At 45.5% G+C, this 27,602-nt stretch overlaps 6 protein-coding genes across 6 annotated transcripts; 4 read left to right on the top strand and 2 right to left on the bottom strand.

Annotated features, from left to right (window-relative positions):
- Positions 1 to 1,610: 1,610 nt before the first annotated feature.
- On the top strand, positions 1,611 to 3,124 carry HD556DRAFT_1444995 (uncharacterized protein; the record flags this gene model as incomplete). Its single annotated transcript, XM_041306868.1, has 5 exons — positions 1,611 to 1,735; positions 1,792 to 1,861; positions 1,915 to 2,409; positions 2,561 to 2,715; positions 2,764 to 3,124. The coding sequence occupies 5 exons, from the start codon at positions 1,611 to 1,613 to the stop codon at positions 3,122 to 3,124; spliced, it is 1,206 nt and encodes a 401-aa protein (XP_041158665.1).
- Positions 3,125 to 11,841: 8,717 nt separating this feature from the next.
- Positions 11,842 to 14,398, bottom strand: HD556DRAFT_1537194 (uncharacterized protein; the record flags this gene model as incomplete). Its single annotated transcript, XM_041309650.1, has 9 exons — positions 11,842 to 12,110; positions 12,156 to 12,693; positions 12,745 to 13,011; positions 13,081 to 13,211; positions 13,269 to 13,433; positions 13,488 to 13,603; positions 13,655 to 13,783; positions 13,836 to 14,155; positions 14,222 to 14,398. 9 exons carry the CDS (start codon positions 14,396 to 14,398, stop codon positions 12,070 to 12,072), a joined length of 1,884 nt encoding a protein of 627 aa, XP_041158666.1. The 3' UTR covers positions 11,842 to 12,069.
- A 455-nt stretch (positions 14,399 to 14,853) lies between these two features.
- Positions 14,854 to 16,424, bottom strand: HD556DRAFT_1309724 (uncharacterized protein; the record flags this gene model as incomplete). The annotated part of the gene is made up of 6 exons (XM_041300320.1): positions 14,854 to 14,944; positions 15,087 to 15,299; positions 15,388 to 15,521; positions 15,573 to 15,980; positions 16,032 to 16,235; positions 16,287 to 16,424. 6 exons carry the CDS (start codon positions 16,422 to 16,424, stop codon positions 14,854 to 14,856), a joined length of 1,188 nt encoding a protein of 395 aa, XP_041158667.1.
- A 408-nt stretch (positions 16,425 to 16,832) lies between these two features.
- HD556DRAFT_1309725 (uncharacterized protein) lies at positions 16,833 to 17,897 on the top strand (the record flags this gene model as incomplete). The annotated part of the gene is made up of 8 exons (XM_041300321.1): positions 16,833 to 17,019; positions 17,090 to 17,099; positions 17,149 to 17,220; positions 17,310 to 17,346; positions 17,396 to 17,472; positions 17,652 to 17,695; positions 17,778 to 17,800; positions 17,850 to 17,897. 8 exons carry the CDS (start codon positions 16,833 to 16,835, stop codon positions 17,895 to 17,897), a joined length of 498 nt encoding a protein of 165 aa, XP_041158668.1.
- Positions 17,898 to 19,963: 2,066 nt separating this feature from the next.
- Positions 19,964 to 21,405, top strand: HD556DRAFT_1444999 (uncharacterized protein; the record flags this gene model as incomplete). The annotated part of the gene is made up of 5 exons (XM_041306869.1): positions 19,964 to 20,100; positions 20,159 to 20,289; positions 20,346 to 20,554; positions 20,608 to 20,778; positions 20,839 to 21,405. The coding sequence occupies 5 exons, from the start codon at positions 19,964 to 19,966 to the stop codon at positions 21,403 to 21,405; spliced, it is 1,215 nt and encodes a 404-aa protein (XP_041158669.1).
- Positions 21,406 to 21,996: 591 nt separating this feature from the next.
- Positions 21,997 to 25,528, top strand: HD556DRAFT_1240193 (uncharacterized protein; the record flags this gene model as incomplete). The annotated part of the gene is given in 12 exon segments (XM_041298099.1): positions 21,997 to 22,617; positions 22,678 to 22,863; positions 23,140 to 23,150; positions 23,218 to 23,379; positions 23,446 to 23,577; positions 23,631 to 23,793; positions 23,873 to 23,944; positions 24,081 to 24,258; positions 24,328 to 24,439; positions 24,490 to 24,787; positions 24,800 to 25,226; positions 25,281 to 25,528. Coding segments are annotated over 12 exon segments (2,610 nt in total), but the record flags the coding sequence as incomplete, so codon positions are not given.
- Between the last annotated feature and the right edge of the window lie 2,074 nt (positions 25,529 to 27,602).

Raw genomic sequence — 27,602 nt, forward strand, 5'->3', positions numbered from 1 at the left:
ATATGGAAAAGCACATCCTATATACTGAACAATATACTGCGCAGAAAGGTTAAAAACAGGCCCATAAGGTTTGGGGATGACAAGGTTTGGAACTGGTTCAGTAAGGTTTAGGAATGCTGCCTTAGACAATTCACGACTACTATATCATATATCATGTGGATCACGTGATCACTCGAAATACAACTTTGGATTGATTAAAATAATCAAAATACTTATGTACAACATACTAACAAAGTACTCTATTGGCAAGGATTAAGGGTCACAATTGGTGTAGGTTTAGGAATGCTGCCTTAGACAATTCACGACTACCAGTTACTGTTTGGTGCTGCGTGCCGCAAAGTTTAGTCCAAAGTCCGACGATTATCTAAGGTTACCATTTTGGGTGGGGGTGCATTTGCGAGGGGGTCATGTGCGGTGTGCAGTGTGCAGTGTGCGAAGTGCGCACCTAACTTTGAGTGTCCCTATTTAATTTTACTAGGCACTGCTGCCTTTACGTACTATTTGCTGTCAAATAAGGATCATGTTGCCATTCAAAATCCAAGCCTCGCGTGTGATAAAGACTCAACCAACAGAACACACTTAATTCCAATCAAGTTCAACACACACTTCAAGTTCCAGCAGCTCATCTACTACGGCCATGGCACCACTGCCATCCATTACTGAATCCAATCACAATTTTGCCATGTGTGACCCTCCCATCAACAAAGCCCACATTTTCGAGGGGCTCTCTGAGTTGTGCTTAGAGCCTGAGTCATGGACTCATGGTTGACTCACGGTGACCAGACCTGTCGAGTTCCAAGAGTTCCGAGCTGTCAAAAGATAGCTAATGTTCTCGTAGCATACTCTATTCTATTAGGTACATATATCAAATATACTGAGTTCTGTCCCAAGTACTGAGATCATTTTCTATTCTATTAGCTCTCTCCGTCTCGTCCGCTCGCCTCTGATCTCTAGCAGACCTGTCTGTAGTGACTGTACTAGTAAGTGTATAGTTGTAGGTCTGTGAATAAAGAAATGCAGCCACTACTACATGTGAGCACTAAGAACATACTGAAAATTGGGTACCAGACAAGCAAACTTAGTCAACACACAAGCCTTATTTCTGAATTATGCAGCAATTCCTATTTCTAATACTACCCACCAGATAAATGGTGCTCTCGAACTGATCTACTCACACTGTGGCCCTTTTAGCAGTACAGCACTGGTTGAGTGCGGCGGTGGGCTCCGGCCGTCAGAAACCCTGCTACAATATTGAAAGTCAGAAGGGTTTCTGCTGACTAAGCAAGTACCCCCAGGTAAGGGAGTTTCTCATTAGAATTATCCAAAAATTATGGGTCTCTTGCTGATGTAGATTCTTAAGGGCTGCTCAATTCTAAAAGTTCACGTTCACTTGGGATCCGAATATTGCAAGTAGAGTTATTTTAGTCTTAAGCGCTTCATTTCCACCTCCGTAAATTAGTCTCAAGCCCAAAGAAGCCCAGATGTGTCTGGCTGGTAGTTATTGTACTGCCAGTGTTAACGACTCCAGCACTGTAGTGATAGCCTACTACTATCCTAACAATGGTGGTGGATACACTCAACAGCAGGAGCAACCACGATATGGCTATGCCATGCCGCATGGAGGTGGACAACATGCTGCTCCACTGGGCAGTTACGAGCACCGGGCAGTAGTGCCTGCACACAATGCAAGGCATCAGCATTATCATGCAGAACATTACTGGTATGACACGAAACGGTAGGTCGTTATTTTATCAAGCTCTGTATGTGACTGATTCTGTATCGCAAATCCAGCCAGCTGCAACAAGAGCAGCCCTATGAATCAATTCCCCGACCAGAACATAATCAGCAATCTGGAGTACAAGTGAGTGGCCCGTAGCATGAACATAATACTTGACAAATACTGACTAGCTGAAGCTTCCTCATATTCGCCAGGTGCTTGAAGCATGTGGTCAGCCTCAACCAAATGATTCGAATAAATTCATCTATGGTCCAACTCGGGCAAACGAGGCAGCATGTGATCCAAGACCTCTCCCAGCTCATTCACAGCAGCAACCTTTGCCAGCTACAGCTCCTCAACCACAGAAGCGAGGACATGAGGAATTTCATGGTAACCTCCTCCTGGAAGATGATGACAGTGTGAAGAAGATAAGGAAAACTGAGAATGACACACCATTAACTCAGACCGGTAGTGAAGCCCATGATAGCAAAGGATCGAAGCGGAAGGCCACAGCTGCAAAACGGAAGGCAAAGGCGAAGACAAAAATCGAAGGGGAACAAGCCATGGCTCACCTTCAAGAACAAAGCCATTGGTCAGACGAAGACACCAAACTTTTACTTGAAACCCTGCTAGGTGGTGACAGCGAGTTCTATGAAGGCCTCACTGGCAATGCTAAACACATCTTCAAAAAGGTAACAAAGAAAGTAGACTCGCCTCGATAATTGCTAACACCATACCATGCAGGTCTCTGAACATATATTCAAAGGACGACGCAGCCCAGAGTCAATCAAGGGACATTATGAACGCTTACGATGAGTGTTTTCATATATCTTAAATTTTGAGTCCATCACTGGCAATGGTGGTGGTGATCCTGATGTTGAAGTCCTTGACGAGAAGATTGAGAATGCTCGAACAGCTGGGAAGGATATTGGGAACTTATCTGGTGCTACCTTGAAAAAATGGTATGACGAGGGATGGTATGCACTGTTCAATAACAGGTGGGTGGCTGGAAATCTGTGTGAAACATTACTTACATGACTTGGCAGGCTTGGCGAGCACCCGGGACTTGTGCGAGAGGAGGATTTTCACTCTGGCATGATCTCAGATGCAATCAATATCAGCAGCGATGAGGGCAGCGGTGGTGAAAGCAACGACAGTGATACAGAGAGAAAGAGTAAGCCAAAAGCAGGTCAACCTGCACGCAAATCAGTTTTGTCTGCAGGTGACAAGAAAGTCAAGCCAACGACACAGAAAGGAGTCCCTGCACCACGGCACAAATGCAAGGCTTCACAAACTGGTCTTGGCAATGAAGCTGCTGAGTTTTTCGCGTCGAATGTCAAGTTCCTGAAGGCGACAGCAGACAGTGACATTGCACGCTTGAAACTGCTCGAAAAACGCGAGCTCTGAGAGGACAAACAATATAATTACATGGTAGAGAAAGGACAGGCCGAGGTAACACTGGCAGAACGTGAGGCAAAGGTGAGGAATGTGAGAGAGATTTTGACTATGGATGGGATGCCAGATGAGGTGAAAGCGGCAGCTCGTCAAGTGTTATTGGACTACTTCACTATTGCAGGTCAGTAATTGCTGTCAAGTATCATAATGGAAAAAGATCATCTAGAATCACGAGACGACGACGACGACCAGCTTCCCTCAACCACTCATCTGACTCCCAAGCAGGAAGTTCAGGTTCATCATCCCCAACAACTCCACCATAGTCAGAGATATCAACATCAGCTCGATCATCCACAGTGTCATCATGATCAGGGTCAGAACTATCAAACAACGGAATGAGCTCGGGGACATCTCCAAGGGCAATGCACATATTGTGCAGAGCAAAAAGTGCCTCGACAACGCGGTAAGTATCGCGGATATCTTGTTCAGGTGGCAAATCCTTCAAACTGGGAAAACGGCCCTTGAGCATACTAAATGTATGCTCAACAATGATGCACTGTGAAGACAAACACTTGTTGAATTTATGGCGGCATGTTTTTTCAGCAGGCGGCTGCCCATTGACCTCGGGTTCGGTGAATGGACGAAGGACATAGGTTGATGATGGATAGCCTGTTTCAGGGTCAGTGCATGAAAGACGGGAGGGTCAAGAAGAATAAACCTTTATCAGCGAGAAGGAGAGCATTGTTTGGGAAATAATCAAGCCGATGTTGCCAGACGTGAGACTTCTTCCACATTGTCACGTCTGAAACTGATCCTGGCCATCCTAGCTCGACTGCTGTGAATCGTTTCTCATGGTCGACAATAGCTTGAACGTTGATCTATGTATCAAGTAAGTTAACAGAAAATGTTGTGTTTGAGAGTTACTTACAGCGGGATATTTCTTTCGACAAATAAATGTTAGGCCATTCCGATCTGGCATCTGAGTAAGCCATATGAGGGAGCCATCGAGCATCCTGATGCAATCTGGAATTCCCGAGCGATCCAAAACCCGTCGTGTCGTTTCATTCTGACGAGTCTCGTCACCCCATGTAACTACTTGCATGCCAATCTCCCACAGAGCACGGACTACACGCTTGCAATAGAGGAACACAGTTCCGAAACCAATCCCAAGTTTATGGGCAGCTTGCAGGGAGTCACCGCCACGAGTCCCATAACGAAGGAGGAAACACGCAAGCTGATAGCATACAGGTCGCTGTGGTTTCCTCCCCGTCGATTCAAAGATGGGGTTCTCCTCCAAGATTCGCACTAAGTGGTCAAAAGTTGCACAACCAACACTACCAGACCATCAGTGCATCAAGAAGATCGAAAACAAAACATGCTCACCGATATTCATGACGAAAGTCTCAATCAGGCCAACTCAATGCACATACTTCAGTCAATTTCCCATGTAGAACCAGTGCCCCGGATGTGCCAAAACCCTGTAGAATCATGGCCAGCCAGTCCCCGGCCGGTCTATGTAGAATACATGCTGGCCGGCCTTGTATAGTAGTAGTCCACATGTATAATACACTACCATACTATTGTAAAAGCATGACCAGCCAGTAGATGTAAGACAACTGCCGGCCGTAGGTATACCAATATCAAGGCTTGCTGGTGTATTAGGATGCTGACTGTTTCACATCTATATTTGTAACTGGCCAGCCTTTCTTCTACATAGGCAGACGTGGGGTGGCCCAATATGTGGGATTAAGATTATACTGGCCAACCATATCTCTACCTCAGTAGAAACCAGGCTGGCCAGTATGTAGGTCTTAATCTAGCAAACCGGCCGCCCTGCATCTACCTATGTATGGGTAAGGCTAGCCAGTTTGTATGTTTTGAACTAGCATACCAGCCATCATGCATCCACCTAGGTAGCCATCAGGCTGGCCAGTTTGTAAGTTTAAAACAACATTTCAGCCACCCTGCATATACCTACGTACAGGCAAGGCTGGCCAGTTTGTAAGCTTGAACTAGCATACCAGCTGCCCTACATATACTTGGGTAGCCATGAAGCTGGCCAGTTTGTAGGTATGAAACCAGCATACTGGCCATCCTGCATTTACTTTGTAGATATTCAACTAGCATACCGGCCGTCCTGCATTTACTTATGTAGGGGCCAGGCTGGCCTGTTTGCAGGTATTAAACTAGCATACCGGCCGTCCTGCATTTACCTATGTAGGAGCCAGGCTGGCCTGTTTGCAGGTATTAAACTAGCATACCGGCCGTCCTGCATTTACTTATGTAGGAGCCAGGCTGGCCTGTTTGCAGGTATTAAACTAGCATACCGGCCGTCCTGCATTTATCTATGTAGGAGTCAGGCTGGCCAATATATATGTACATAGAGCGAGGAAAGCCAGTTTATACTCAAGTCATAACTTATCACCAGGCAGTGCGAGAGTCTGTCATATCCCGCATTCCGGACCAACATCTGACGACGTTCCCACGCCTCATCCGGACCTCCGGACCTCCTGTCCATGTCTCCAGACCCAATCCTCTATCCGTCCAGATCCCTGTACTCCTGCATCTGATATCCGGATGCCAGATCTGATATCCACATCTCCGGATCTCCGGATCCGACCTATCTGTCATGTCCGAACCCAAACCTTAAATCAGCGCCCATCCCCTTATGGTAATCACCTGTCTCCGGACTTCCGAACATCCGGATCCGACCCACGTCTATCTTCCTTGCATTCCGGACCCAGACCTATCACGCATTCATCTCCGGACATCCGGATCCGACCCGCGTCTATCTTCCGTGCCTTATCCCTTTGTATGTTCCTTCTTGAGTTAGACTTCCTCATTTTCCGTACCTCATTTCATCTCCGAGTTCATTTCCTATGATCCGTCTTATTTTCTAATACATTTCCACATGCTCGTACATAGCCTTACCCCTCTGCTTACTGATCTGCACAGACTTGCCTCTAGTATATAAACCCCAGTAGATACTCCTGTATTTCCTCAGTCTGAATATCATACACATATTAGTCCTCGCACTAGTCTTCACACTGAGTCCTCGTAACAGTTCTATTCCTCCGACTCAGTAATCATCCATCTCAGGCCTAGGGAGGAATTCCCTAGGCCGGAGCTCCGCTCCTCCGCTCCTCCGCTCCTCCGCTCCTCCGCTCCTCCGCTCCTCCGATCCTCCACTCATCCACTCATCCACTCATCCACTCATCCGATCCTCCATTCCTCCGAGTTTCCGGAAGTTCCTCCGGAACTTTCCCGCGGTCCTCCGGACCTATTCTGCTTCGGACTTTGTCCTTGCAGCCTTTCCTCTGTTTCCTTCTACTCAGGACTCGTCCTGAGTAGCCATTATACATATCCCCGTCAGGACGAAACTCCATCATAATTTCCGGAAGTTCCTCCGGAACTTTCCCGCACTCATCCGGAAGTTTCTCGCACTCGTCCGGAAAGTCCTTCCGAAGTTTCCCACGCTTCTCCGGAGGTCCTTCGGACTTCACTGGACTTTCTCCGGACTTCATTCTGAAGTTAAGGGCACATACTCGGGTAAGGGGCGCAGCGCACGAGCTGAAGCCAAGCCCCTTGGAATCAGTCCTACCCTTTGTGCATGGTCTTAACAGTATATTCAGACTCACACCTTACCGAGTATACTGAATCCTTAGATCATACCTGAAATCGGATCCGACTCCGTCCATTGGAAACTGTGTATTCCTCCTCCGAACCTTCCATTCCCTGCCTCCTATTTCCGACCCAAACTCCGGATTTTCCGGAGCTCATTCTCCATTCCCTGCATCTGTAAACATCCGCCGGAATGCTCAATTTCCACCCTTCATGCTCTGCTGTCATTTCCACTTCAGTATCATGACACTCCGGTCCTGAAACCAAACAGGATTGTCACCTCCGTGGCAGAACAAATAGGCTTTCGGACTTGATGTCCTGTAATTCCCTGATCCAATCCTATCTTTCCGACGCCCCACAGTTCCCTGTAACTCCGATGTTTTCCGTTTCCGAACTATTTCCTGAACTGGCAAAGTCAACTCCGGAATGTCCCAAACATTCAACTCATTTGGATTCTCCTCGTACCACCTAGAATATACTTGCTCACCCACCATGATCCGTTGATCAATAGGGTATTTTGCAGACCTCCTTTCCGATTGGTACTACAGGAAATGCCTTAGACCTCCGACGTCAAATCCGCTTTTTTGCGGAACCCCTATCTTCGGACTAGCCATGTTTTCCTTCCACTGGTTGATTTCCAGTCCGCCTCCATGTTGGATGGCACCTCCTCCGGTCAAAGTCCGGACCCCTATCTACCATTCCTATCCGCAACCTGATTAGCATTCACCTTGTATTGGTCTCCACTACCCTCCTTGTAGAGGAACTCCGTCTTTCATGATGATTTTCCTGCCAAGTGTTCGGGTTTTGATTCCTCTGACAAAGGCCCGCTCAGGTTCCTGCCTCCGAATCCGGATGGCACTCTTTCCTCCGCTCTAGCCCCTATTTTCCCTTCCACCGCCCGGAAATTCTTTGTTGATTCTCCTCCGACATTGGGAATGTCTCCTGAAAGGGAAAATAGGAATTTTGCTTCCGTTACATCCTATGCAAATTCCTGACCATTTCCTGGCTTCATTATCCACCTCCGGACCTTCGAACCAAAACTCCGGAGCTCCTCCGATTCATTCTCCGGAAGTAGGTCCTGGAAAACCATCTGTTCCTCTCCAGAAGCCTGTCAGTTTTTACATCCGACATCCCGTCCGAATCAACAACTTTCCGAACGTCTCCGCGTTTTACCCCTATTTTCCGGAGTTTGTAACTCCGGATTTCTATTGGCTTTCTTGGTGAAGGTCCCCACCCCTCGGATCCATACCTCTGGTTTCCTCCTTGTCATCTCTGAACTTTTCCGGATCAGAATGAACATGCTTTGCGATTGATCTTTACTGTTACTGGTACCACGTCCACTCCAGTTCCTGCCCATTTTCCTCCGGGTCCAGGAAATTGTTGAAGATAGCTCCAGATAGCTTCGGATAAGCTCCGGATATCTTCGGATATCTTCGGATGTCCAGACTTTTCAGTACCAAAGTATTCTTTTGCATTATAGCTCTGGATAGCTTCGGATAACTTCGGATAGCTTTGGACGTCCAGACTTCTTCAGTACCAAAGAATTCCTTCGTGTTATAGCTCCGGATAGCTTCGAATAGCTTCGGATAGCTTCGGACATCCGGACCTTTCAGTACCAAAGTATTTCTTCACATTATAGCTCATCCGTCCATTCTGTTGTCAAATCTCCATGTTTCCGAAAGATCTGTTCACTCCTCCACTCCAGGACAAGTTACACCTGCTCCGGATCCGAAACACTCCTATGGGTATTCCATGCCATAGCCCGGACATGTTTTATACAATTGTCCATCCTCCGTCCTCACTTTTCCACTCTGCAATCCTTCCATCCGTCCTCCCGTCCTTTTTTCTCCGGATACCAATGTCCGACCTTTACCCCTATTTCCGGAGCTCAATACTCCGGATTTCCGGTGGCTTTCTTCATGGAAGCTCCTACTCCTACCTCCAATGCACCCCTTGTCTCTGGACCGCCTCCATTTGGAATGGATATACTTTGCAATAGCTTGGAGTTGCTTCGGACCCGCTTCCGCTCCTGTCTTAAAATCCCTCACCATTCAATAGTGTCTTCTCTGGAATCTGTTTCGGATCCGGAAAAGCACTGGTGATACCTCCGAAGTTTTTAGCACTACAGTCCTGCATTGCATTGTATCTTCCGTTCCATTCTGTTCACTCTTGTGACTCACGTCCAGTTTCCTCCGAAAATCCGAAGCTCCTGCCGGAACCCTGTGCCCATTTTTCCTCCATTGATGTTTGGAAACATCTTCCAAAAGGGGGGATAGGGACTCCGCTTGAGTATTCACTTCACCCTCTTCAGCTTGTATTCCATCCGGAATTTACTTGCTCCGTCCCATAAAAGAACAATTTCCACTGTCCTGCACAGTCATTCATGCATGTGCAGCTTTCCTATCCGACCCATAACCTATCCGGACCATTCAGTTGTATTTCCGGCCGGATCAGCTCCGGAAAACCGCGGGAAAAGCGCACATTACATTGCATATCATTCGAAAACATCCGGAACTATTCATCCATGATCTTTCTAGGCCATTGATAGTCATCCGATGCATTTGACTTCACTGCCTAGTGTTCCATCGTGTTTGACTGCACTTCCACCTCACTTCCTCTATGTTCCGATCCACCTCCTATGGGTTTCCACGCCATAGCCCCTATCATCCGGAACTCCGGAATTCCGAACCACTTGCAAACACCTCTGTCCTATCGCATATGTCTTGTCCGATGATCCGCTTTTCCGACTCAATATCCGTTCTGACTCCCATCGGATATTTCACCATAGACCCTGGCATTGCCAAACACTTACGTCCGGACCTCCTATCATGTTTTCCGACCACATCCGACCCTAATCTGACAAACCCACTTCCAAGTCCACTGTGTCACCTCCACCGATAAAACCGACTATATATCCCTAGTTAACGCAGTCGCCTGTTGCAGGACTTGCGAGCTAGAAGGAGCCGGTCCATTTCAATATCCACCTCCACCTGACCAGTGTTGACCTCCGGACCATTGATTTCCAGTCTGTTGCATCCCTTCCGAAACCTCCTGGAAAGCATTTCCGGAGTTCCATCGGAAAATCGTGTCTTTGCAGATGTTGTCAATCCACGCAATCTCCGGCCCATCAAACAGCTTGCTCCGTCCTTTATGAGCCTATACACTAGCTATCCTTTTGCTCTAGCAGCTGTACCAATGGATATCGAATATTCCGGAAAGACATCCTCTCTGTACTCCCATCCTTCCTCTGCATTTCCGACCCTCCGCGTTTTTGACCCTTTGTGTTTCTGATCTCCATGTTTCCGACCCATTCCTCCGCTATCATCATCCTTCCGTCCGACTCCTGTTGATTCCCACGCCATAGCCCTACTCCGGACCATTCGGATCCATCCGCCCCATCATCAGGATTTCCATCCACCATGCGTGTTTATCAAAAAGCCTCGCACCGGGTGCAAAATCCTGCTATTTGCATTAACTTTCAGTGCACCTGGAAACTCCGCCCATGACCTCTCGCTGTGTGCAACCAAAGCTCTGGAACATTTCCGGTCATAGGGGCTAATTTCCGGATTTCTGATGATGCACTTATCCTTAGCTGTACCTCAGTACAAGCTCTGCTTCATGGAGAAAGATATGTCTCACAGGACTCCTCCGTCACATCAGAAAGAGGCCTGCATCACATCCACTCTTGCCCTCTTGTCCTGCACTCGCTGCATTTCCACTGCCCTGATACAACCTCCTCCGCTCTGAAAGCTTCCTCCGATTTTCCCACGCATTTTCCGGACTTCCAGTCACCTTCGGAATTATCCTCAAAGTGTTCCAGACTTCCACTCCGGAAACCTATTTGTCCTCACATCACATCACCATTCTTCACCACCGTCTATGATGTCCAGTTTCCAGATGAAGTACTAGGCATCATAATGAACCATGTGTGTGTCAGGAACATTTCCGAAACCTCCGGAGATTTTCAGCTCATAGGAACCAATCCTCCGGAATCCATCCATCATTGTCCTCTGCCATATACCAGCAATCTCCGTTCCAGACATCCTGAGTCTTCAGCCTCGAGGGCTCGGCCTTAAAGGGGGGATACTGTCATATCCCGCATTCCGGACCAACATCTGACGACGTTCCCACGCCTCATCCGGACCTCCGGACCTCCTGTCCATGTCTCCAGACCCAATCCTCTATCCGTCCAGATCCCTGTACTCCTGCATCTGATATCCGGATGCCAGATCTGATATCCACATCTCCGGATCTCCGGATCCGACCTATCTGTCATGTCCGAACCCAAACCTTAAATCAGCGCCCATCCCCTTATGGTAATCACCTGTCTCCGGACTTCCGAACATCCGGATCCGACCCACGTCTATCTTCCTTGCATTCCGGACCCAGACCTATCACGCATTCATCTCCGGACATCCGGATCCGACCCGCGTCTATCTTCCGTGCCTTATCCCTTTGTATGTTCCTTCTTGAGTTAGACTTCCTCATTTTCCGTACCTCATTTCATCTCCGAGTTCATTTCCTATGATCCGTCTTATTTTCTAATACATTTCCACATGCTCGTACATAGCCTTACCCCTCTGCTTACTGATCTGCACAGACTTGCCTCTAGTATATAAACCCCAGTAGATACTCCTGTATTTCCTCAGTCTGAATATCATACACATATTAGTCCTCGCACTAGTCTTCACACTGAGTCCTCGTAACAGTTCTATTCCTCCGACTCAGTAATCATCCATCTCAGGCCTAGGGAGGAATTCCCTAGGCCGGAGCTCCGCTCCTCCGCTCCTCCGCTCCTCCGCTCCTCCGCTCCTCCGCTCCTCCGATCCTCCACTCATCCACTCATCCACTCATCCACTCATCCGATCCTCCATTCCTCCGAGTTTCCGGAAGTTCCTCCGGAACTTTCCCGCGGTCCTCCGGACCTATTCTGCTTCGGACTTTGTCCTTGCAGCCTTTCCTCTGTTTCCTTCTACTCAGGACTCGTCCTGAGTAGCCATTATACATATCCCCGTCAGGACGAAACTCCATCATAATTTCCGGAAGTTCCTCCGGAACTTTCCCGCACTCATCCGGAAGTTTCTCGCACTCGTCCGGAAAGTCCTTCCGAAGTTTCCCACGCTTCTCCGGAGGTCCTTCGGACTTCACTGGACTTTCTCCGGACTTCATTCTGAAGTTAAGGGCACATACTCGGGTAAGGGGCGCAGCGCACGAGCTGAAGCCAAGCCCCTTGGAATCAGTCCTACCCTTTGTGCATGGTCTTAACAGAGTCTAGACAAGCATATGTAATTACTGTACAAGATTGACTAGCAATGAAGACAATGGAGGATACAAGATCATATCTTCTGGGATCTCTTAGAGGGTTGCCTCGCCCTACCTGATCTACGAACCACAGGCTCAGTCCTAGGCTTCTTGGACTTACTTGATGAAGCATGGTTAATTTTTCTCTTCCTCCCTTTCTGCACCACCTCTTCAACCTCCTGCTCCTGCTGTTCTTCTCCCCCAACTACATTCTCCTCTGACTCAACATCCTTCTCCTCAACCTCATGCCTTTCCTTCTCTACCACCATCCTCATCTCCTCATCCTCAACCTCGTCACTGAGTCCCTCTTTGTTCAGCCTCTCAATCTGACCAACAACTGAGAATAAGACTTCCCGGACAGCCTCATCCAGAGCGACCAAGAACTGTAGATCAATAGCAGAATGAGGTAGGTAGAAAGGGGTATTGGGATCAGCCTCGTCTTCCTCATACTCTATCACACGCTTAGACTCCCTATAGAGGAGCCCAATTCCTAGTATTACTGGCATTGCCGATGATGGCCCTGAGATTGGACAGGTCTGTAGCTTGTTTAAGCTGGCCATCAATGTCGCATATGAGGTGTGAATGTCCTTGGAAAGATAATTTTCGCTCCAAGACCAGTCAGCCCAGGTAGGCAAATCTTGGTGTCGCTCTGAAATTGGCTGTTGGACATATAAGCCATAAAATTGAAAACAGCACCAAGTGACACTAACATTCTGTTTGGCTAATATTGCCAGGTCCCTAGTGGCGTCCACAAGCTCCAAGTAGTTTTCATTCTTGCTAAGGGTTTCTAAAAATGTGTATCGGTCATTGATGGCAACATCATCTGGTGTTGTCTCATGAGCGGCCGGCTGTGTTGTACGTTCAGTGAAATGAGAGGCAAATGGAGCCGGCCGGCCTTGATCTTCTTCATCTAAGTCTAGGGTGCTCACTACTTTCGTCTTGGACTTCCCAGTGACCCGAATATCAGCATCCTTGGCCTTAATAAAGACAACTAGCTTCTGATTTGTAGCAGAACATCGTTCCCAATGCATCCATAGACGATTTACCTCCTCTGTCTTCATATGAGAAGGGTCTTTGACCACAAATCCTGTGGGAACTGAACCAGGTTCCAAATAATTGGACGGGCTGGCAGTTATCACGCCCCAAGGTACAGGTCTAGAGCCACCTGTGCAGACTTCTACAAACCATTGAGTCAATCAAATGTCATGCACATATTGAAGATGTTAGATCTTACTGTATGAAGTATGAAAGATACTTCTAATCAATTCATGTTGGCCCTTGAGGCCAATACCATCACGAAGAGGAAGTTTTGCATACCCCTCATCATCTACTATGATTTCAGGTAAGACAGGTCCATCCTCACAGTCTGAAGCCACATGGTCTGAATCCTCTGAAGGGTCTATCAATTTAATAGTCAGTGAGCATGATATTTAAAATCAAATGAAACACGTACAAAATTCAGTCTTAGACCATTCTCCAAAGGATTCAAATCCATTTGCAGCCCACTCCTTGATACCACTCGAGCTCACAGAAAATTTTTTCTTGGCATTCTGAGGCGTAGTTTCGTGTCTATAGTAGTTTAGTTAGTCTTGAGATTTCCATGTTGATTTGATGACTTACAGACTGACGGACAATGTCTGACTAGCTTTTTTCTTATGACTAATAAGCATTACTATGCGACAACCCATGGTGCGCCGAATTTGCTCTGCAAAATCTTCCAGAGTTTTCTTGAGGTTATTCTTACGATATCTCAAGCCAAAGTGTTAGACTGGAATAACTGTAGATTTGAAGTAAAACTTACATTGCCTGAGTTTCTTCTGGCGCCCCCTCCTCATTCCATTTCTTCATGGCAAACTTGACCTCCTGCTGTTGTGAAGGTGTCATGTTGTTGAACCACTCCCTGGCATTCCCAGTGCGGTACTTGATTGAATACTCCAAGCCTTTACTCTGTTGTTGGGCCTTGTCATATGAGTCGATCTCCTGCTTAAATAATTTCTGTGCTACGTCCCACTCAGACAGGGGTTTCTTATAGAAAGATGGTTCTCTTGGGCGACTCGCTGCCTCACGTTCGTCTGCCTCTTCCTTGTCTTTGAGACTTTTGGCATAGTATTCTTTTATTGCCTGTAGGTAACATTTATGTATATCATCAGACAACTAAATACATGTACAGTATAAGAATTTTGTGACCTTTTTCAAGGAAGTAGGCAAGGCAATGGGTTCCTCTTGCTCGTCTTGAGCAGCTAGTATGGCCCTCCGAATCTTCCTCACCACAGGCTTTCCAACAGATGAGGAACCTGCAGCAAAAATGGCCTTAGAGTGAAGGTCGAGAATTGGCTTAAAGGCAATAGACCAGTCGGTAGACATCGTAATTGATTCAAGATAAAAATTGCAGGTAGGCTGGTACAGGCGGTAGGAGGGTGGCTAGCCGAAATTAATTTGAACACCCATGTTTATCAACAATAATGTGTGACTTATGAAAAGTCACACATTATTGTTGATAAACATGGGTGTTCAAATTAATTTCGGCTAGCCACCCTCCTACCGCCTGTACCAGCCTACCTGCAATTTTTATCTTGAATCAATTATCAAATTGGATATATTGAGACGGTCAAATTCACATCAAGTAACAAGATTAAAGGCACATTATACTTCCATTGAGTGGAGTTAGACAGTGTAGATAATAGACAAATTCACATCAGGTAAAAAGATCCAAAACACGTTATACTTCCATTGAGCGGTGAGGGTATCTAATCAAGTAAGATGAAGAAAAATGAAACATGAAGGGATGTACGAAAAAGCTAAGACAAAATAATTGTATCCTAATCCTCATCCTCATCAGGGACACTAGGCATGGGCCTCAAGACAACCGAAATCCAGCAGGAGCCAGGTCTTTTGCCTGGCAAAAGGATCCTGGAATGAGGTGGTTGTGAGAATACATACTTTTTCCTACATTGGCCATTCTTGCATTCAAAGATGTAATCTTTGTGCATGTTGACAGAACACCAGGCGTTACTCCACCCACACTGTGGGCACTGGACCGGCAGGTACTGACCCCAGGGGCGAAGTTGGGAATGCGTCCAGGCGAACTTGGTAACAGGCCAACGAACCTGAGTTGTCAGGCATCAGCAAGAACACGTCAGTGTGGTGCCCAAGTTTGTAGGACTGGCCCAACATGTCAGGGAAGACGATGTGAATGGGCAAACACTCGATGATGACCAGCTCCGCGAATGCGAGCAAAAGGTGGGTGGCGAAACTCGGCTGAAAACTGAACAGCATTAAAGCCAATAGTGGCTGTGATGCGATGACTGTTAGGGTTAGTTAGTATTTGCAAAGATAAGATCAAATGGACTTACTCTATGACCGCCTGTTGCAAGCCTGAAAAGGAAGTGACGTTGTTGATGAGCGCGCCACACGAAAACAGCCATAAGTATGATTCCGCGGCACCATGAATCAGGGGATGCCAAGGTGAAAGCAGAACATCGAGAACCTTTGGTGTCAAATGAGCAAATACAATGTTAGTCAAAAAAATGCCACTTACAGAGTGAACGCGTGCCGAAACGTATGACTTCTTGTTGCCCTCGTACACAATAAATGGATCTCCATGCTCGTTGTCGGTGTGCTTAGTGATGGCGACAACGACACGAGCCCAGTTGGAGCTCATCAGCGACTGGATGATGGCAGTCGCCTGAAACCGGTACTCGTCGATCTTTGAGGCATTGCCGATGTCGAACACGATGGACCAAAATTCAAACCCTCCGCTGGGGAAGTATGGCCGAAGGAATTCGGAGGCCAGTTCGAAACAGCCGCCGGTGACGTCATGGTCGACGAGGACGAGATGGAGCATGAGCGTGGGTGCCGAAGACAGTTGGGAATGGAGTGAAACCTCCAACGTAGCACGAATTTGGAGGAATGAAGGAAGGAGCGGTTGCCCCTTCCTGTAAAAACCCTATAAAATGAAGTGAATGTTAGTTAGCATGAAATAAACGAAAAAACTTACAAAATAGGGCGACTGAGATGCGCGCCCGTGTCGTTCCATGCCAACATGGCAAGATATGCAGACGAACGTGACATCATCGGCCTGCACCGCGTGTGCACTGGCAGGCGGGATGTTCATGCAGTTTGAACACATCACCCGCGGACAGGTGCTGCAGAGGAAGAGGCAATCTTCCCCTACAGAACCGTCTCTGCAGATGAGACAAAACTGCAAATAAAGACGCGTGTTAGTGCAAATAGTAGGTAACTAATCACTTACCTCGTTGTGTTCAGGCGGCTCTCTCACATTCAGCTCACCCGGCGCAGTGACCGCTCCAGTAGATGCCGGCAACGACAAGGCAATTCGTGGCGCGGTGCCACCGGTGGACTTCTTGCAGGTTTGTTTAGACTTCACCATGGTGAAGAGAGACTATTATAGATATATTCAAATTAGTAGATGACACGGCAAATAGCACTTACAGTTATGTAGTTCAAACAGATGCAAAGAGAGGAGAGCGCCGGCTGAATGTACTTAGAAAGAAATGAACAAGTTTGAACGTTGGTTGATTGTGACAAACAGATCCAAATAGTCACGTGATTATCAACAATGAACTCAACAGCGTCATAATATTGGCTAATCCACAATTCAACGCGTCGCGTGTCAAAAATCCACTCAACACGTGCCGGCGCGCCGGCACGTGTTGAATTTGTGGATTTTTGACACGCGACGCGTTGAATTGTGGATTAGCCAATATTATGACGCTGTTGAGTTCATTGTTGATAATCATGTGACTATTTACAAACAATAACAAACTGACACGTGAATATGAACAACAACAATCAGTTCTCACGGTTCAATCTCTTCTTTCGTCTTACCTTCATCATTCTCCTTCATCCTTTATTTCTGCCAGTGCCGTTACTTCAGGGCGACTTCCGGTGTACTCCTTTGGGTTCTTGCAGACTGCAGCTGCAAGAATTCAAAGGTACTACCCTACAGTCGCCCTTCAAACATAGTAAGTTCAACTTTGGTGGTGCGCCTACTTACTAACTGTTTTCATTTACATATACTCTCTTTCCCTTGAGGTTTCTCAAGGTAAGTACTTAATTGCTCACACCCGCTTGCTAATGTCTGTTGTACTTAGGATTTTGGAGACTTTGGATGGTGCAGTGACAGCCACTCCTCCCTTTGAGCACCCTCCTGGCAGTTCCCTAACGTAAGTCCTTCTTTTCCCGCGTCTGCTTGCTAACGTTTGTTCTATTTAGGATTATACTTACGAATTTCGGGACTTTGGATGGCAGTTAGAGCCACTCCTCCCTTTGAGCGCCCTCCAGTTCCCAACGTAAGTCCTTCTTTTCCCGCGTCCGCTTGCTAACGTTTGTTCTATTTAGGATTATACTTACGAATTTCGGGACTTTGGATGGCAGTTAGAGCCACTCCTCCCTTTGAGCGCCCTCCAGTTCCCAACGTAAGTCCTTCCTCTCTCATGTCCGTTTGCTAACGTTTGTTCTATTTAGTATTATACTTACGAATTTCGGGACTTTGGATGGCGCAGTTAGAGCCACTCCTCCCTTTGAGCGCCTTCCAGTTCCTTAAACGTAAGTCCTTCTTCTCTCGCGTCCGTTTGCTAATGTCTGTTCTATTTAGTATTCTGCTTATTGGAACTGGGGGTTGCGCAGTGCATGCCACTTGTCAGTGGCTCCTGCTTATTGGAACTGGGGGTTGCGCAGTGCATGCCACTTGTCAGTGGCTCCTGCTCCGACTTTTTAATAGCCTGCTCCAACTTTTTAATGGTGGTAAGCGCTCAATTCCTGATGACCTTAACTGATCTGTTTTGTTCTCTAGACTGCTGAACCTGCCGGTACTTTTGTGTGGCAAGTGCTCTCTAGTTAAGTGTTAATCTTGTCTTAAATTTCGGTCTAACGTTTCTACAGGACAAATTTGTATTGTATTATATATATATTTGCTACATACATTTTCACCTGGAGTGTTGAGGCTTTGGTGAGGAGGGCCCCCTCATTGAAGTCTCGCCTCCCCTTTTGTATTTGTTACTTTATTTGTTTGCTTACTTGTAGTAAAATTTATTGTCACTCGTACTTTGTATTTGAAAATGTATGTTGATGGATGCACTTTATTTGCTGCCGGCTGAAAAGGTCACATGACCGTGTGTATATTAGCAAAGAGCCTTATTAAGAAAGCAAGCGCAAAAGCACAGTAGTGTATAATAATCAAACACTGCACAGACCAAAGCAACTATTATCTACTACATGTCTTAGATAGATAATGTGTTATGTAGATCTCAATTCTGCCTTGATGCGGCTCACCATTGACATGCTGAAGGACGCTATCATTGATTATTGTCTGCCAGTCAAAATATACTATTGGCATAGGCAGATGGTGGCAGAACACTAGGACAAGTAGCCATGACGCCATATGATACAAACTTCCCTTCCCGGTCAGAAGGTTGATTCTTCTTTGAAATTGCCTTCTGACCACAGAGGGGAGTCATCATATGGCGTCATTGTCACCATCTGCCTGGGCTGCTAGCATATTTTGGACTGACGGACATTCTCAATACCCTACAGGCCGCTTAGAGGCTAGCCCGCCCTCAAAACTGTTCGTGTTAAGAGTTCTGCCTCAGAGGTAAGTTGGCTACACCTATACTGCAGGGTATTGAGAATGTTTTCTTCGGTTAACAAAGAAAACATTTTCAATACCCTACAGTATAGGTGTAGCTAACTAAGTATTACCTCTGAGGCAAAACTCTTAACACGAACAGTTTTGAGGGCGGGCTAGCCAGTATATGCCTCAGAGGTAACCTCAGAGGTATCTCCAAACTGTTCGTGTTAAGAGTTCTGCCTCAGAGGTAATACTTCGTTAGCTACACCTATACTGTAGGGTATTGAAAATGTTTTCTTTGTTAACCGAAGAAAACATTCTCAATACCCTGCAGTATAGGTGTAGCCAACTTACCTCTGAGGCAGAACTCTTAACACGAACAGTTTTGAGGGCGGGCTAGCCTCTAAGTGGCCTGCAGGGTTTCTCAATACCCTGCAGTATAGGTGTAGCTAACTTACCTCTGAGGCATATACTGTAGGGTATTGAAGATGTTTTCTTTGTTAACCGAAGAAAACATTCTCAATACCCTACAGGCCACTTAGAGGCTAGCCCGCCCTCAAAACTGTTCGTGTTAAGAGTTCTGCCTCAGAGGTAAGTTGGCTACACCTATACTGCAGGGTATTGAGAATGTTTTCTTCGGTTAACAAAGAAAACATTTTCAATACCCTACAGTATAGGTGTAGCTAACGAAGTATTACCTCTGAGGCAGAACTCTTAACACGAACAGTTTTGAGGGCGGGCTAGCCAGTATATGCCTCAGAGGTAACCTCAGAGGTATCTCCCCTCCATGGTCAGAAGGGAAGAGTCAGCCTTCTGATGGTGCAGGGCAGTTTGTATCATATGGCGTCATTGCTACTTGTCCTGGTGTCCTCCGGATGCCAATTTACTATTATACACTACTGTTTTTGTGATTGCATTCTTAATAAGTGAGTCCTTGCTGTCTCTCAAGGCGTTGAACTCCAGCTGGAAGTGTCTCCTGTTATTTGAGACAGGGATCCCACAGTGTAGTCCCAGATTCAGAATATCATTCATTCTTCTGTGGTAGTCTGCCAATATTAGTCTTCACTCTTCCAGCATCTGAGCGAGTTATTACAGTACTAATTATGTCACAATCTGGGCAAGACTTCATTTAATCAGTCTTCCATCAGTAGATTCCATTCATATATCCAAATTTGATCGCGGGACAATTTTTTCGGAAACTTCATTTAATCAGTCTTCCATCAGTAGATTCCATTCATATATCCAAATTTGATCGCGGGACAATTTTTTCGGAATCATTTCATATAAGTTAAATTGAGTCTTGATCCGAACGAGCTGGTTGAAAATTTTCCTTGCTCACCATGGACCAACAAATGAGTCAATCAATCAAGCTGAGAGCAGCTCTGACCACAAGGATCAAGGAAATTATGGGAAAATCATCAGCAACAGGGATCTTCAGAGGGGGGATATTGCAAACTCACCTTCTACACAAAGCAAGGTGAGAGGTTATATTTAGGGCCTTATTTGATCCGCTCTATTAAATGGTCTCACTTAAGATTAAGAATTGGACATGAGCTAGACAGTTGCTTAGCAACACGTGATGTCAACTTCCATGCTTCTGCGTCAATCTCAGAATATGAGATCAATCGAGCTGCACTGACAGTTGCCCATGCAATGGTAAATCCTTGTGAGTTGTTTCACTCTGCAAGATATCACCTGGTTTTAAATTCACATCATTTGCAGATTATGTGGATTGGGATGTTGACAGATTTGCCGAAATGGCCAAAGTCTCTACACCTAAATCTGATGGTCCCCTCGCTAATACCAATCAGCTACCAAAGTACTTTTCTGCAGCTATGATCGGTAAAATTTCAGCACCAGCTACTATTGTGGACAGGCAAGGTAAAATTTTAACAATTTACTTGCCAAATATTCTGTCTTCTTCTCGGGTTGTATGTTCATTCTTCCTTGGGAATTCCCCTCATCAATTGATAAATTAAATTAGGAATATGTGAACTCAGCCACTAAGGGTTTACGGACTTTACTTCTTGAAACAATTACGTCCTCCACCCAACAGTCTTGGCGATCTCAAGGCTTTGTTGTCCCAGAGGGGGGTGGAGAATTTGGAGCAGGCAGAGTCACAGTATCACCAGCATATTTTATGCAAAGACACGAGGTATAGGCCAAATTTAGTGGTTGTTTAGCTACTTTTGACTTTGTTTGATTTCATTTGCAGAGACTGGAAGACCCAATGGTTACCTCGGCTTCCTATAAGTCTGTGGAAGTCCAAGAGTGGCTAGCTGCTTTATCAGCTACTGAATCTTTCTGGAATGCCATTACCGCTGTATCGGCTCCAGATCTATTCGAAGCAGGCACCTTGGCAATCACTCGTATTATTGAGGAACTTCAAGGTTCTGATAGAACATCACCACCCATCTGTGATTGGCCCTCGATCTTCTCAAGATTGGAAATAATTGCAAATCGTACAACTTTATCACACAGAGATTCTGGTGGCGCACCTTCTCTTTTTGATCTTCTGATTAGTTTAGGCAGTGGCCATGAGGCTAAGTTGACATTAGCAGATGTTGGGGCCGAACTGGATTATTACCCTGGGACAATGGTCTTCATTTCCGGGAAGGTTTTACAACATTCTATTGGTCCATGGGGTCCGGGAGAAAGGCTCGTTATTGCCCATTTTATGAGGGATAAAATCCACTCTAGATGCGGGGTATCCAGACCCCCCTTTCCAACACAGGCCTATTTTTTGCAGATGGTGGGGCAGCAGGATAGTTATTTGTTGTGACAAGTAGATGATAAGAAAGGAGTGGTTCTTGGAGGAGGAGGGGTGGAATGGGACAAATCAAGTGTTTGACAGTATACCTACTAGATTAGTTGATGTGATCTAGTGATTCCTATGAATGGTTTCAACTATCAAAAATAGAATGTTGATAATATCAATTTTTCCCCCCACACGTAACCCTATGTCTCCCAAGAAAAAAACTCGACTCAAGGCAGCTACATTTTCCTTCCAAGGAAGAGGTCGTTTGTCTAAAGGCAAGGACCTTGATGTTGCCTATGTGTCTCATAAACAAGTCATTGGAAAGAGAAGGAAGCCAACCTGGGTGGAATCATGCGCTGATAGCCTTTATGACACTGCCCCAACACCATCTCCATCCTCCAGCCCTCGTAAACGTATTAGAGAAGACACTCAAGGGTTGCAAAACAGTCATGAAGATTTTGATAGACAAACCCTTGGTGACTTTGTTTCCTATGTAGAGAACTCACAAAGAAAAACCAAGGCAAGCATAGTGATTCAGTGTCTTTTAATGATGTACTAAATAGAGATTATTACGACCAGACACAAAATGACTTCATCCAAGAATATCTGCCTTTCCGAGACTTGTACTTGGATATTCTCCTTGACTTGGAGAAACCCTCCGATGTATCCCAGTGCCAGTCTTGTCAGATTGGTGAAGGGAAATTCTGCTGTTTGACTTGCAGTGGAGATCAGACATTCTGTCGTTCTTGCATTGTCAATGCTCACCAGTTTTTGCCCTTCCACAAGGTTCAAGAGTGGACTGGGAAATGCTTCAACGACACATCACTTGAAGAATTAAGTTTTATCTGGTATATGGGCCATGGGGGACAACCATGTCCATTTTCTGACGACATGCATGCATGGGAGAATATTCCGATGGACGCAGAGGCCAATTTTTCACCAATGGAGACAGTTCATGGTTCAACTATACCAACCAAGTTGACCATTGTACATTCCACTGGAGTGTTTTTGCACAACGTTGTCTGGTGCAGCTGTCCTGGGGTCGATTGTCAGCAGCATTTGCAATTGCTGAAAGCTAAATTATTTCCAGCCAGTACCACTCGACCACAGACTGCCTTTACTTTTGATGTCCTCAATCATTTTCTAATTGATGCACTGGAGTGCAAGACTTCAGCATCCAGCTTCTTTGAAAAAATCCGTCGAATGACCAATAACTGTTTCCCAGATACTGTTCCTGTAAGTCTTATAAGTCTTCTTGGTGAAAGTTAAACTAACAGTACCAATTTGTTTTTCTAGAATCGATATCGAGAACTTATGAGAGTGTCTCGACTGTGGAGAGACTTGATGAGTCGAAAATGGTTTGGCTTTGCCCATAATGATGAGCAGAAACCGGACAAGGGTGATCTGGCTTGGTTTTGCCCTGCTTGTCCACAGCCTGGGATTAACCTACCTCCTGACTGGCAAGCCAGATATGAAAGGCAAGTCATTTATCCATCTCATTCTAAGGAGAGGCGACTCAATTTCTCTACCACACTTGAGAATATCATACTCACTGGCTAGCCCTACACTGCATAGTGTACGAGAGCTCCGGCCGGACTGACTTATGTTCTAATCAAGCTGGCCAGCATGGCATAGACTGGATGTAAAACCAGGCCGGCCGGCACATTAAATTGGCTTGCTAGCTTGACACAGATAGCATGCATAACCATGCTGGCCGGTTAAACTGAGGTGCATAGATGTCACTCAAAGACATGCCAGCCAGAGAGTTGGTCCGGAGAGAGACTTCTACTTTTCTTTTTTGCACATTTTTAACCTTATGCTTACCTGTTTGTACAGTTGGCTTGTTTCACAAAGATATGTGGTAGACAGGAACTTCACTGCTCAACATATGGTAATGAGAAAACCACAGTTGGACATTAGTTTGTCAGACGGGCTTGGGTATATGGTGAAAGATCAAGAATACCAGACTCATCTGTCATCGGCTGTAGAAAGTAAGAGGTGAGTTGGCTCATGACAACCACTTTTCGTTCATGCTTCACTATCTTTGTAGCGGTCTTCTTGCAGCAATCATCGTACAGTAAATGCAGCCAATATCAGCAGGAGCAATCTTCGAGCTACAGGTGTAGGAGCAACTGCTTGTGCTCGACATGGATGCTTTGTTCCTCATAGTATAGTTGATTTTCAGAAGGGCGAAAGGTCTGTGTATGTCCTCCAAATCAACATGTTATGCAAGCTCAGGTAATTTTTAGACACATGAATATCGACTACTCAATATGCAATGCATTGAATTATCATTCAGCTGGTATAGACTCTTCCCTCATCATTTATGATGTGGGGTGTCAGTGGAGCATTAATTTTCTACAGAGAGTAGCCCAGAGCAAGGGCTTGTCTGTACCTGAAAATATGCACATCGTTCCAGCAGTTGGAAAATTCCATCTTAGCGCTCACAAATTAGCTTGCTTTGCAAGGTACAGCCTCAACTTTATTCAAGGGGCTGGACATGTTGATGGGGAGATTTTGGAGACTCTGTGGGCACCATTCAATAAGATCTCCCAACTGCTCGGTCAATGAGTCAGGCTCACCGTCAAGAAGTTCTTGATGATCATATGCGAGACTCAAACTGGAAAAAAATAGTGGGAATAAGTAAGCCCTCCAAATTTTGCATTTGAACAAGCTTGACGATTGAGCTTCCAGTGAAGACTCTCTTGAAAAAGTACAAACGGGCTCTCAAAGGTGTTGATGACACAAAGTCTCCCTTTGACGAGCTCACTCTGTCTCTGGACCCTGAGAAGATTTCGATATGGAAGATCGATGAGAAAAAGGCCATGGAACAACGTGGAGAGTATCTTGACATCTATCAGTTGCAGATGAACAAAGGTAAGTGAACTCTGTCTAGTTGTGAGGCTGCTATTCTTGTATAGACATCTGATCAGTATTTGTATCTAGCTCCAACTATGGCAGAGATTAGACTCAAATTAACTGAGTCTGAGAATACCGACACTAGCAAACCTGGGACAGTCTCTTGGCTCATTACTGGCATCAATCTGGAGGATTTACAGTATGTAACCAATAAAAATAGAGAAACCGTTTGACATAGTACTATTTTAGGGATGGACTAAGGGCAGATATTCGACAACTTCCTACTGATGCAACCCCAGGACAGAAAGTTTCTATAGAAGAGAAGCGACAGAGATTGACAGCTAGGATAGCTAAATTTCATGAAACAGCCGATGCCATGACTGCTGGTATGGATCTTGGAACTGCAACAGTGCATTCCGACGATCCTAGATTCTGCTATGCAGGTCATGATGAAAATGGTTGGGGAGAGGTCTCAGATGAAGAGATCTCAGAGTATATTGACGAAGAAATCTTGGCTGAAGAGATGGGTATCTGGATGCCATCATCAGTGCCCTACTAGGATGCATTGGCTCTCGGACTGGGTCCCCTCCAAGCTGAAGAATTAGAACTTCGAAAGGGCCAAGCCAATGACTGCCTCGAAAAGCTTCGAATGGCCCTTGGTCATAAGGCCATCATCTATCGTCAGTATTTTCGAAGTGCTAATTCTACATGGGCTGGGACTAGGTCAAAGCAAGAAGCTCAACGCTGTCAGCTCAAAATTGACAAGTGTGTAAGAAGCTATCAGAGGGCAAGGTCAGCAATGGAAGGTCTAGGCATGGACAAAGCCACCTTGGGGAGTCTTTATCAGCCAATATCGCCTACAGAGCTCAGTATAGACAAAGAGGTGACAGAAGAAAATAGATTTGGACAAGGGTCAGACAGGCTGGCTTGGTTTTGGAGGGGAAATAATGCAAGCCAAGGTCAAGACGATGCCTGGATAGATGAATGTAAGAAAAAATCTTTATCTCTATGATATGTCACTAAAGCTCCAACCGATCTAGTCTACAGGGTGAACTGGTTGAAGGCTAAGGCTAGATGGAATAGATGGCAAGAGGAATTAAGGCTGGTAAGACATGAAATGGGTTGGACCATAAACTGGTTCAAGTACCACCAGAATGAATGGGAGAGAAGGGGTGGCCAAGCCACCAGACCTGGTCATCAAGCCTATGCTTATCAGCAGGTCTTGATGTGGGGAAGATTTGTTGAGGAGGCAGAGAAAAATTTCAATGGATGTCAATTTATACTTTGATCTGGTATACTGTCTTTGCTAGGAAAAATATGACAGGATAATTCTCAATGCTAATGAATGACAAGGTAGCTTAGCTAGCACTAGCTCCACTCTATGTAGTCCACAGCTGGCCGAGATAATTGTATTTAAGATATGGACTGGCCAGATGGTTCCTACAGCATGTATGTACATGGCTGGCCCTTATAAGAGTATATAACTAGCTTATATCTACCCTATGCAGTCCATGTAATTCTGATACCAATAACTGGTTAGCCTTGATTCTACAATAGACAGAATCAAGTCGGCCGGTATGAAATGTTGAAACCAATAACCAGCCAGTCTTGATCATACATGTCGTAGGAACTATCTGACCAGTATACAAATCTGAAACCAATGACTGATCAGCCTTGATTCTACTATTGTACAATTAAACCGAGCAATATTAAAACTAATAACTGGCCAGTCTTGATTCTACATGTTGTAGAATTAAACCGGCCGGGATGCAATGTTGGAATTGAAAACCAGCCAGTCTTGATTCTACTGTTGTAAAATCAAACCGGCCGGAATGCAATGTTGTGATTGAAAACCGGCCAGTCTTGATTCTACTATTGTACAATTAAACCGGCCGGGATGCAATGTTGTGATTGAAAACCGGCCAGTCTTGATTCTACATGTTGTAGAATTAAACCGGCCGGGATGCAATGTTGTGATTGAAAACCGGCCAGTCTTGATTCTACTATTGTACAATTAAACCGGCCAGGATGCAATATTAAAACTGATGACTGGCCAGTCTTGATTCTACATGTTGTACAAGCTATCTGGCCAGTATGAAATTCTGTAACTAATGACTAGTATAGAAATTACAAAACAATAATTAGCTAGTCTTGATTCTACTATTGTACAATTAAACCGAGCAATATTAAAACTAATAACTGGCCAGTCTTGATTCTACATGTTGTAGAATTAAACCGGCCAGGATGCAATGTTGGAACTGATAACTGGCCAGCCTTGTTTCTACTATTGTACAATTAAACCGAGCAATATTAAAACTAATAACTGGCCAGTCTTGATTCTACATGTTGTAGAATTAAACCGGCCAGGATGCAATGTTGGAACTGATAACTGGCCAGCCTTGATTCTACTGGTGTAAAATTAAACCGGCCAGGATGCAATGTTGGAACTGATAACTGGCCAGCCTTGATTCTACTGGTGTAAAATTAAACCGGCCAGGATGCAATGTTGGAACTGATAACTGGCCAGCCTTGTTTCTACTGGTGTAAAATCAAACCGGCCAGGATGCAATGTTGGAACTGATAACTGGCCAGCCTTGTTTCTACTGGTGTAAAATCAAACTGGCCAGGATGCAATATTAAAACTGATAACTGGCCAGTATGACATTCTGTAACTAATGACTAGTACTCGTATAGAAATCCCAAACCAATAATTAGCCAGGCTTGATTCTTCTATAGGATTAAACCGGCCAGCTTTAATTCTACGGTTGTAGAATTAAACTGGCCAGGATGCAATGTTGGAACTGATAACTGGCCAGTCTTGATTCTACATGTTGTACAGGCTATCTGGCCAGTATGCAACTTAATAACAAGTGACTGGCTGACTTGATTTTACAACATGTAGAACCAAGACTGGCCAGTTATCAGTTTCAACATTGTGTCCTGGCCAGTTTGATTCTTGATTCTACAACAGTGGAGTCAAGGCTGGTCAGTCATTGGTTACAGAATTGCATACTGGCAAGCTTGATTCTACCTGCAGTGAAATCAGGCCAGCCAACTAGCTAGCTGAATTCTATATCTTGCAGGCATAAAGCTAGCCACTACCACTGATGGTAATCATTTATATATATATTAACACTAAACACTAATTCTACATACTCCGGCCAGCTGTATTATACATTTTGTAGGCATAAGGCTAGTTATTGTGTTTACAGTAATTCTAATATGTATATATCTACACCAGTCACACTGATTCCACATACTCCGGCCAGCTGGAGTTTGCATACTCCGGCCAGTGACTGGCTGGCCATGATTCTACAGACTTTTGGCACATCCGGAGCCAGGGTTCTACATGGAAAGTGACT

The sequence above is a fragment of the Suillus plorans genome (assembly GCF_016647745.1).
Source record: "Suillus plorans strain S12 chromosome Unknown HD556scaffold_40, whole genome shotgun sequence".
NCBI lineage: Eukaryota > Fungi > Basidiomycota > Agaricomycetes > Boletales > Suillaceae > Suillus > Suillus plorans.